Raw genomic sequence first — 12461 nt, 5'->3', positions numbered from 1 at the left:
CCTTCACGATTAATGTCAATCAAGCACCTAACAGAAGCACGAGTACTCTACAAGCCGAAGAGCTGGATATACAACATATGATGAATGCAAAGACACGCAGTGCAACTTACGACGAATGTAAACATCCAGTGACGGTTCATATAAGAGCAAGACTAAAGAACCTGTCATGCACACAATAGTTCACACAAAGGCGTTAACAGGCAACAAGCTACTAATACAATAACATTAGATAGTCAACATCAACTTATTAATGAACACACGTATTCTCCTATAAACAATAATATTTCCTACATACACCAACATGTAGTGATGATAGATGTGTTGCAAGTATGATAGATCTCTTGTGAATATAAAATGCGCATATACCATATTATTTACAAGTGAGCACAACAAATCTATGATAAATATGAGCCCCTACTAGCCACTGCAGGAGATTCATCGGTGCACGACAGTCTACATGCATTAAAGCAGCAAATCACCTATAATTCTACGTTACGATTCATCTGTAAGAAAAAGTAGATAATCAGTGATAAAAACTACATGCCATTGATAAATTGAGATAACAAATTTGTAATGTTAGGCTGTCACATCGGATAAATTAGCTCACTTGCAAGTAACAGGTGGAAGATTCCTAATGCGCCGCACAATGTGTCTGCTGACAGAAATATACTCCTACATGTTGAATGTTGAAGAAAATAATGTCTTACAAAAGATGAAAGGAGCTAAAGAGCACTGTTGATTACAATAAATGAAGTACAATGCTATCCCACTGGATCCACAACACTCGTACGAGTGGACAAAGGGCATTTGTAAATACCAAAATGAAATCATGTGTAATAATCACTCACACAGTTAACCATATCTGAATATTGCAGAAGTACATACCTCATGCATCGAAATACAGGTTGACACATTCACATACATGCATACCTTTACAATATGTATGATGCATTATGCAAATACGCCATTCAATGAGTAAAATGCATCATGCATATACATACTATAATATATAAATTGCACTATGCATGCACATGCAAAATGCACTACACATATACAAGAGTACGATACAAGCATATTAACTGCATATAGTTAAGGATGAGTAGATATGTTACATGTATCCTCACATATGAATATACCAGATGCATATGCATTACTGCATGCAAAATACACGTTGCAATATGCAATATGCATCATACATACATATTATACGCTACTGCATTAAGCTACTATACAACATGCAAAATATCATGCAAGAATGACTAAGCAACATGTAAATGTAAAATACATCATATATATATACATGAAGATACACAAATGCATCATAAAAGATGTATGCAGAAGCATATACCCACTTGATATGCACACACGTGATGTCTGAGGATGCTGCGCGGGTCAAGACATAAACTTAAGTTTCAAACTGATCTTTCTATATGAATAGATAGGAATCAACACTGCTCAAACCATTAAACACATATACACTCGTAGTGTCGACCGGGATATTTATTTTATATATTCATATTAGGCCTTCAATGTCTGTTACAAAAAAAAATGATAAAGACATAAAGTTGATGATGAACCTGATTCTCTATCGCCAAGTAGACAGAGTCGACAAGGTTTAACAAATAAAATGAAAGTGCTTATAAATACTCCGATAATGGGCGTGTTGGTAAAAAATCTTAACTGGAGGGGACTCCAAATATTTAAAACGCCTACCAAATTCCCATAAAAATCCAAAACTCAAAAAATTATCAAAACATAAATATTTAAAATTGAAATAAAAACACCTAAAAAATTAAAAGTAAAAATATTCATCCTTCATTCGCAACAGTTGGACAAGGTGGACAAGTCTGAAAATCTCTTCAGCTCACAAAGAATAAATTTCTAGTTTAGAATATCAATAGTATTCATTCTCAAATCGTCTCTTACCAATAAGAATGTGGCATGGGTCCTCTAACCGGTGGTTTCACTGCCAAATGGCACCATAGGTAGACGATTATAATTAATTGGGACCCTATGACAGGGGGTTTTGCCGCTAAACAACACCATTAAATTACGGTCAAAATCAGATCCTTATGTTCCCCGACGGCGTAAAATCCTTGAGTAATGAATCAATATGATATAATAGATAGGGCACAAAGCCCTCTGTTAGCTAATGTGACTTTAAATTTATCCTCTTAGGCAAATATGCACCATATGTCTACAAGGTACCTATGGACGAAATAACCCATAACTTTTAACAAGGATCCTTCTATTAGGTTGGGTCGACTATTTCCTCTGACTAAGTAGACCAGAGACCATGATGACTAGGGACGATGGAACCATGAGATCTTGATAAGGTCTATCACCATTCCTCCCACCATCCCTTTAAGTGCAATATGCTGAATTTATAATTTTAAATATTAAATTTTTAAATACTCATGCTGCTAATATATGCTAGATACTATGCATATGTTTTACGACTAGCTTTAATTGAAAGTTCTTTCTTGTTACTGAGAGGGTTAACTAATTATATGGGCTTGTGCCTATAGGAAACCCGAACTCAGATCATATGTCCTCCTAAAATTGAGGGCAAAATCTCTGGGTAATTTCTTATCTAATACACAATCTACCTTCTAAAAATTTGCCTCAGAACATAAACGTTAAAACTCTCCTCGACGACCCAAAGAAAGATAAAGGGGTCGCTAAGACGCAAAATTTTGGAGCCTACAGTAATAAACATACTCATGTAAATAGTAATCTATCATGCATATTCTTGTCATGTGTATACAAAGTGAACTAATCTTATCTTATGTGTGTCATATATCATGTATTCATATCAATACTATAACAGTATGGCTACATATCTGACTTGTTTCTTATATCATTCAATAAGTTAGCCAGTCTTATCAATCAGTTAAGATCACCTATTAATCAATATTATCATATAATATATCATGTATCTCTCTATCTTAGGGCCAACCCAACAAGAATCAATCTCAATTATCATTCTTATCTATCATATGTATTATCTGCTATCAATCTTATCTTTTATCGATCTTATATATCACCGGTCTTATATGTCATCCGTTATCGGTTTTATATATCAGCTATCATTGATTTATGTCTTCAATTTCTACTCATCAATCATATATTACTCATCAATCTTCTCAATTATATTAGTATCAATCTCATCCGTCTCATATAAAACATCAATTTATTTATTTTGTTTATTCTTACACGCATTTCATATTATGTATATCATAATAACAGACATAATGTTCACATCATATACAATTATCATAACTTGTAGATGTATTCAGTGTGCTCATCGATATGTATGTATTATGTCAAAATGCATGTCATGCTAAATAAATAGTAATCATATGCATATTATGTGTCACATATCCATATTTAGTACATTAGCACCTAATTATTTTGTACTTAATATTTCCCTACTCATGTCAATCAAAGTGACATACGCCAAACCACTTAGTGAAAATCCAATAAAAGCTAGTCAAAATATTCACAATGATGATACCTATCATTTATCAAAATTTACATAATAAAAGTGCATTGAAATCCGAGATATAATATTTTTATCAATTTTAGGAGAGATAAAATAGGAAAAAAATACACAATAATTAAAAAAAGATGTAGTGTCAAAGTCACTTACAATGATCATAATAATTTTCATAATAGAAGTGATGGACAAAAAAGTCTCGAAAAACTATCTCTCCTTTCCTCTCTCTCGTGTCCTCTTCCTCTCCATTCTTTCTACCCTGGTAAGGCCAAATAGAATGAGGGGGATGAATTAGGTGGTGAGAGATATTTATATTATATAAAAAATATTATTTAGTGGTCGAAGACGTGACCACAACATTGCTACATTACATGTTAAATTCAGAATTATTGTAGAACATTGAGCATGACACCTAGTGGTGTCAATTCGGGTCAGCCTCGAACCCGGAATTGACCCGGCACTGTTTGGGTCAACCCAAACCGACCAGTTTTTAAAAATGGGTCAGGTTTCCGGACCCGAATACGACCCGATTCGGGTCCGGGTCAACCCGACCCGACATGAATGACCCGAAGCTGACCTAAAATTGCTAATTTTCGGGTCAAAAATCGGGTCAATATTCGGTTTTCTAGTCAAAATTGGGTAAAAAATGGGTCAATCTCGAGTTTTCGGGTCAAATATGATTTTTCTTGTCACTTTCGGGTCAATTTCGAGTTGCTGGGTCAACCCGAACCCGACCCGATTTTTAAAACGAGTTGATTTGTTCAACCCGAACCCGACCCGTTTCGGGTTTGGGTTGACCCAAACCCGGATTTTTCCGGGTCGGGTTCGGGTCGGATTTCGGGTCGTGTCAAAAATTGACACCGTTGCACCCTCCATCTCAATGCCGCAATGCTAAAATACATATTTTAATATTTTCAAATAAATTCATTTAATGAAAATTTGAGTTATTGCAAAACTTCTTTAAGATGTCATATTTCAAAGTTGTGTATATATTGACTTACAACACTAACAAAATATAATATCAGGTTTAGTATGTAATACCCATCGAATAGTACGCATTTGCACCTGTTTTGAAAATGGTATGATAAGGGTAAACCATTAATTTTTTTTCATTTAACATCTCTTAGATATGTTTGTGAGTGTTCTGTATGCACATGAATATCTGAATCTATTCTGAAGTGGGTCCCATGGGTCTGTGCATGAATGAAAATTTTAAAAATTCTCCTGAGAACACCATGACGTCGAGGTTGGCCATGCTGCAACATGAGCTCTATGTTTTTTTGTCAAAATAATTCAAAGTTGCGGCGCTGGGGGCGACGCTAAGGCACCGTGCTCTCTAGTGAGAGCATTGCAATGTTGTAGGGTTGAGCACCACGACACTAGATCTTTTTTTAAGAAAGATATCAAAATTCACTTGATTTTCATTTAAATCAAAAACAAAAAAAATCCATCCCATAAGAAGTGAGCTAGAGAGAGAAGAGAATTTTAGAGAGAGAAAATTAGGTTTTGGTTAATCCAATTCTTTTTTTGGTGTCAATCCAATTCTGAAAGTTATCCATATCAAGATATGTTACATTCTAACTATTTCATTTTTAAAAAATAAAAGATATGACTATTATGAATATTTAGATTATTTTTTAAAATTTCTATCTAGCCAATTAAAAAGTTCACTATTTTATCCAGTTAAAAATAATTTTGATAAAAAAATAATGTTGTAGTACAATTAAAGATTCAAAATAGTATTATGAACAATTCTTGATAATTAGATGAAACTCTAAAACCGTGAAATTTTGCTTATTAGTCGAATTCAAGGGTGTAAGTGAGCCGAGCCGCTCGAGCTCGACTCATTTATGGGCTCGCGAGCTGAGCTTATTGAGCTCACGAGTCGAGTTCGAGCTTGATGAGGCTCGGCTCGTGAGCTTGCGAGCTGGCTCGAATAATTTTTGAATTTTTTAAAACCTAAATAATTATTATTTTATATATATATATATATCAAATGCCAAAGAAAAAACTAAAAAAGCATTAAATGTTAATATAAAATCTTATTAAATTTTGGGCTCATTCTTGCTGTCAAGTGTCAAATGTCAAAGCTTTAAATGCTAATGCTTTATACAAGAGAAAAAGCTAGGAAAAGCTGGTTTATCCAAGGGAAAAAGCAAGGCAGGACTCCAAACGTTGGCCACTTTCTATTATCCAAGGGAAAAAACGTGATGGACCATGCGGACAATTTCTCTACTGGCCAAAGAACTGGGGGAGAAATTGTAAATGGCGGGCGGGAAAATCAAAATCGAGTTTCTCGTATCAAGTTCGAGCTCGATATTTGACTCGTGAGTCGAGCTAGAACACCCCCTGACTTGAGTTCGACTCGACTCGTTTGCACCCCTTGTCGAATCCATTGCCTGTCATTAAAACATTATGGGAATTTCTGAAATTGCTTTAGTCTTATTTGATTTATCGCAATGTAATGATATATATGCTCATACGCTTGAAAATGTGTGATTCTTTGGAGCTCCGATTTTGGAGGAAGTTTTATTGTGCTTAAACGTATATGGAGTCATAAGGGGCTATTCTAAATGTTTGATATGTGTTAGGCATTTGAGAGTCATAAAGATTTGTTTTCTGATATGCTAGCACATTGAGTTATAAGAGCTTGAATTCTGATATTTTTTTTATTTATTAGAGGTATAATGGCCTGAGAAAAATATGTTAATTTTTTCTATGATAGATGGACTAATTATTTATTTACTTTTTCTATATTGTTTATTTAAATTTCTGATAATTACAAGAATTATACTGCACAACATGAAGAATTGTTAATAATTATTTTTAAATTCAGTTAAATATATAATAAGTTAATTATTAAAATTTAGATCGATATGTGTGATAGCTGAATTGTGTTGGCTCACACCTATTCTTCATTTTGTTTTAGGATAAAGGAAGGGGAAAGAGCGGGTTGAGTAGCCATAATTCCAAGTTTTGATCTGTCTGAGTCAATTAGATATTTTCTAACTTTATAATTTTTGTAAAATTATAATAATTTATCAATTTGCTCTGTTTTGATATGTAACCATGAACTATAGTGTATAAATTTTATTGTACATATATCTTTTGATTATGAATGAAAAGATAGAAAAGAAATTTATGAATGAGTTTATTTTCTTGCTTACTAGAAGTTAATTAGAAGCTTTGCATTTTTTTAATTGAAAAAAATATGATAAAGCACCCAAAATTTTGATCTTGGGTTTGGCTTATCACCAGTCAATACGATATGACATATTTTGTCTATGCGTCATATTGGATTGGATTGTGACAATATTTGATATGTAAATAAATCTTCATGTTAGTCTCTGATAGGAGATGTTTCTACTACTGTGTTTTTTAGAGCATCTCTAGGTCTAAGATTATATTCTTTGATAATTATGCACTAATTGCGAAAGGCTTTCACATACTTACAATCACAATATGTGAGGCATTTCAAACACAAGGAACTTTTCAATATCTAAGAGAACTATACATTTTATGTGTTGAATAAAACTTAGCAATGATCAAAGTTATTTTAATTTGACTAAGGCCACTCTTCTCTATAAGAGTTTGCTTCTAACCATTGGATCAAATCCCAAGTATAAGACATCAAAGATCATCCTAAGCCATAAATTCCTATTCTATCAACATCAAGTGCAAGGTTGGCCACTTCTGACAGAACAAAACAAGAATTTTCCCCACTTAATTTGATGCCACTAAACATTGGCACTGGCTTCCAAGTCCCTATTTCTACAAGGTTTAATGTAACAAGACCAATAGGTTTCCAAAAGGATGAATTATTCTGTGTGGGTGCCGAACGCCGTCCAGAGCCCAATGAAAATGCACCACGTCACCTCCTATTCGGTACCGCGGCTCGGTCCTACTTGGTATCGAGCTCGGTATTGCTCAGTACTAGATGACGTAGTTGCACCTGATTTGCCTGTGAACGATAAGCTGTGTCCGATGTCCGTACAGAATAATCTCTTTTCCCAAAGACATCACATGCTTAATTTGTTTTTTACAAGAAGTTCCTACTCTCATTTATCCTGTCATCCTACTTCCATGTATCTAGATCTCAGAATGCTGAGTATCTCCTAAGTGAACAAATTCTTCAGATTTGTAGCATTTCATACAAAAGGCAGTAAGAAGCTGGTAATATACTGCTCAAGCTGGTAACATGTTACATTTGCATCGGAAAGAGAACAAAAAATAAAATAAAAGGCGAAAAAAAATCCAGTAATTTTATCAACAATATGATGATTTCCATTTCCTTTCTTAAATTTCATACATTCCTATCCTCTGGACAAAATATCAAACTCAAAAATATTGGGAAGAAACTAACCCAAAACATGCCTATAAACAACTATGAAAGAAAAGAGAGAACAAAACTCAATAATTACATGTAGAAGATGAAAAATAAGATAAAAAACTCCATGGAAGATTAAGCCTTGTCTTTGTCCACTCGGGTAAAATCCCCTCATTCGAAGATTTTTTTTTGCTACTGCTGCTGGGAGTGCTGGTACTTTCATTGCTGTCCATGGATTTGCCCTTGAGAATATGAGGTCTCAGTTTTTTCATATCTGATAACTGTACTGGCTTCAGGAAGAACTCATCTGCTCCTTCTTCCAGGCATCTGCAAAAGAAAATTAATCCCCAATAAGAATAAAATTTCATTTAGGATACTAAAAATTTGGCATCTAGTAACACGCACAGAAATCTTTTCAAACATTGTCTGATTTTAATCAAAATAATATGATCAAGGAAGATTCCTAATGTTTGTTTAGTTTTTGGTTCAAATTTGAAGAATAGTAAACCTAGGAATTAGGCAATCTCAAAAGGAAAATTCAAGATAAAGACAACAATATATGGCATGCATAGTAGGAGAGAAATAAAGTTAATCCTAAGACATCCAAAATTGACTGTCCTAATAGTCTAAGGTGGATCATGATTAGGTCAATTAGCCAAGTCAGATTCGCAAAACCAGATTATGGGGCTGTTTGGTATCCTATTTTAGGAAGTATTTAAGCAAAGACTTAGGCTTCGTTTGGGACGGCTTTCTTTCTGCTTCTTAAAGAAGCTTTGTAGTACAAAATTTTTAATTTTTGTACTAAAAAATTGTTTTAAGAAGCAGTAAGAAAGTCATCCCAAACGAAGCTTAGTGTAAGTCCTTCCATACAAAGTTTTGATGACTTCAAATCCTATTGTTTTGATAAATCTTATTTCATTCATGTTAGTAATTGGATCTAAGATTTATTAAATCTAGGATTTGTTAAATCCCAACATTAACAAGATTTAATGGATGCAAGGATTTCTCTCACTCACAATTTAAAGATTTTAACCTTCTCAAGGTTCACAAAATCTAGATTTACAAGATTTACTAAATCATACTTGTAGCCAAACATCCCCTATATAGTCCAACCAGCAACAATAACTAAATTACTTATAGTTGAGCAGAGTTGGATGCTTAATCGAAATTTATTCTTTCCATAACCTTAAACCAAATAAAATTCAGGACTCAAATAAAATTCGAGATATTGTAATAAATAACATAAGAAACATAAAGAAAATCTAAGTTAACTCACCTATTGATTCGGGAAGGCACATTCTCAGAAGACATGATGACTACTGGGATGTCCTTGAGCAAGGAAGATTCCTAATTTATTTAACAACAAAACAGAACAGATTCAAAAAACTCATCAATTTCAAATTTTGGTCCTTTAGAACACTCCATAATCAAAATTCAAATTTCAAAACAAAAATTCACCTTGATCTTCTTGAGGAGATCATAGCCTGTCATTTCCGGCATGCAATAATCAGTAATAATCAAATTCACATCAACCTCCTGCAATCCACCATAAAAAAAGTTAATCCAACACCATATCAAAAACAAGTTCTCTCAACTTGAATTCAATCAAGTCAGAGACAAACATCCATTCTAACTAAAAATGAAACTACCTTTTGGCCCGGAGGCGTTGCAGTAGTACCATCTTCAAGCAAACCCAGAAACTGCAGGGCCTTGCTCACAGAATCCACCACAGTAACTAAGCAAAACAGAAACCCGAAATTTACAATCAGAAAAAGAAACACTTTTTTTTTTCGAGGCATTTGGTCGAGCAGGTAGTGTGTACCTTGGTAAGAAGAGGTTTTAAGTAGTCGTTCGATGAGCTTCCGATCAGTTATGCTGTCGTCGACGGCGAGGACGTGGAAACGAGGAGCATCGGCGGCGATGGTCATCGTCGGTGAAATGCTAGGCTTTTGTTGCAGGGCAAAGATAAGAGGATGAGGAAAGGTGGGTGTTTGGTCTATTTTCTCTTTTGGTTCTTTATAGTGGCCAAAAGATTTCACTTTGCTGGAGAGGTCAGAGAGAGAGAAAAACAAAGAGGAAATCTGGAAAAAATCAAACAAATCTGAAGGCAAGATCCGATCGATTTCCTCCGAATCTGCGCAGCATAATTTTTGATGTATTCTAAAATATAAAATTCTGTGCACTGTTCAAAGATTGTTGGGATCTGTTTTTATATTTATATATTGTTCTGCTAAGCTTCCATTTGATTTTTTTACTATTTTTAGGTAGGCAAAATCAATAACAATTTCATGAGAATAATAATATTTTTTTCTATAAACCTTATCTTCACATCATGAACTTAGCCATAAAATAGTGCGAATAAAGATCAGAACTTTTAATCAAATAAAATATAATTTGATTGAACTGATTATGATCACTAAATCTCAACTTTGATACAAAAAATCATTTCTAATAAAAGAAAAATTAGTTAAAACATTAAAACTTAATTATATATCAATCTTAGTTTTAATGACTTAGCATATTTTTCTTAAAAAAACTTCATGACCTGGCCTTGGAAGGGATGATTCAAGTTTTTCAGTTACTATGATGAGCATCTAGGAATGTAGGGGACACTCTTGAGTGGTTGAAATAATTTGTTTTGAGGTGGTGATTAAAATGAAATGGTAGAACAAATTGTTAGGTGATGGCCAACCTAGGACTTCCATTGAGGAGTTTGATATAAGGTTGCTTATAATGGATGAGTCAAGGCATGGAACCACTTGAGCATATTGTCTTTAGATGTTACATGGAATGTTTGGTGAAATTCCAAGTGGATTAGATGCCAAAGGAGTTTATTATATTTTATACTATCCTCTTTTGCTTTAAAAATATCTCAATTGATAGTTTTGTACGGGAGAATTTGCTTAAAAAGACATAAAATTAAAAATAAATACCCAACACCACAACACTAACCAGGGCGTCGTAGTGCCAAATCGTCTGAGCACCGCTGTGGAGCAGTTAATTCGATTAACATAAGTGACTCGACGATTCAATTAGAGTGCCACCATGATGAAATTTATCAATGTTGTAGCATCAGTTTATTTTAGCAGTGTTGTAGTGCTACCACTACCAGCACGATGATGTCTGTGGGATGATCATTTGTTCTCTTGTATTAAGTCTTAGGCAAAGCCTAGATGGAGAGCAAGAGTTTGTGCAAGCCAAAGGAAGGAAATTACAAGGATAGTTGGTTCTATTTTTTCTTACTTATTCTCTTGTACTTTTGTTCATCATGGAAATACAATATATTTTATTTATTTTAATTGCAATAGTTGCTCTTTAGGCTTATGATATGTTTAGAATAATATTTGTATAAGAATATATATATATATATATATTTTGTATAAATCATCCTATATTACTTTTAAATCCTTCATACTTCATTTAATTTGTGTAGAGGTCTTAAACGAATTTAAAATTTGGTGTGACCTAAAAGGAAATAGATCCCAATCATAGAAATGGTATCACACTATTGATGATCTTTATAGATACCTCATTTAATGGAAACTAAGAACCTATATGTCATAATATGAGATGTCTTATTATGCCAACTAATTTTTAGCTTATTTAATTATTATGTGAGATCAAATATTTAGTCTATCAGGCTTATATATAGCCATACAAGACAATGACATTATCCTATAATTTAGGTTTCTAAGATCATTGTTCAACTCTTTCATCATTTTAATTAATTCTAAAAGGTACATAGTGCCATTTCAATGAGATGATGCAAACAACAATATAAATAAGTGCTTTTAATTTTAAAAAAAAATGTTGTGTATGAAACTAATAATGAAATAGATATAAAAACTTTCTTAGACTCCAAATATTTACACATACTAGTTTTATTCATTATAATAAATATGCTCAAACATGTATAATCCATAATTAAACAATATACCTTAATTTGATTTTTTACATTTTTAAATAGTAGGTCATTGATTTTTTAAAGTGGTTCACGCCCTCATTAATGTCACTCAATAAAATTATGTTGCAGAATTGATCTACATGAAACTCGACTAAGATTTGATTAGAAGGCCGGGAAAAAGAAGAAAAAAAAAAAAAATCTTGCAGATTAAAAGAAAGAGGGCTCTCATAATGTCAATTTTTTTTCATCTCCTCAAACAATATCATGACCACTATTTGTAGACAAACATAGAGATAGGCATAGTTGAAATGAGACCTTTTTGTCAATTATATAGCAAATGAACTAGTTTACTTATTTTTTTGTTGTGAATGATGCAAACAAGTTCCATCAAGGAGAAAGGGTTCAAATTGACTCACGACTGATGAGTTCTTTTAGGCAAGAGGCATGCACTAGGCAACTTATCATTTTCAGAGCTACGAGAGACTAATGTTTGAATAGATTTTAACTTGTACATATATTATTCAAATATACTTATTAATCTAAAGAGCACCACAATGCCACACATTATGCTCATCCTCAACGTCGGAGTGCTATAAGTTAGTGCTACAATGGTAAAGGGTTGGATCCAAATAGATATCAAGAAGCCGAAGTGCAAAGGAAGGAGTGTCGTAGCTCCAAATCACCATAATGTTGCTTTTATATTTTGGAAAATTTAGTAGCTTTGGTTGTTA

The 12461-nt window shown here is 33.3% G+C and overlaps 1 protein-coding gene across 1 annotated transcript; it reads right to left on the bottom strand.

Moving 5' to 3' along the window:
- Nucleotides 1-7757: 7757 nt before the first annotated feature.
- Nucleotides 7758-9978, bottom strand: LOC110095946 (two-component response regulator ORR9-like). Its single transcript, XM_020821676.2, has 5 exons — nt 9649-9978; nt 9476-9561; nt 9285-9362; nt 9103-9173; nt 7758-8153 (listed from the first exon to the last, which is right to left on the bottom strand). The coding sequence occupies exons 1-5, from the start codon at nt 9752-9754 to the stop codon at nt 7910-7912; spliced, it is 585 nt and encodes a 194-aa protein (XP_020677335.1). The 5' UTR covers nt 9755-9978; the 3' UTR covers nt 7758-7909.
- Between the last annotated feature and the right edge of the window lie 2483 nt (nt 9979-12461).

The sequence above is a fragment of the Dendrobium catenatum genome, unplaced genomic scaffold (genome assembly GCF_001605985.2).
Source record: "Dendrobium catenatum unplaced genomic scaffold, ASM160598v2 fragScaff_scaffold_1671, whole genome shotgun sequence".
Classification (NCBI taxonomy): Eukaryota; Viridiplantae; Streptophyta; class Magnoliopsida; order Asparagales; family Orchidaceae; genus Dendrobium; species Dendrobium catenatum.
Note: the sequence above shows the minus strand (reverse complement) of the source record. Positions and strands in the feature narration are given on the sequence as shown.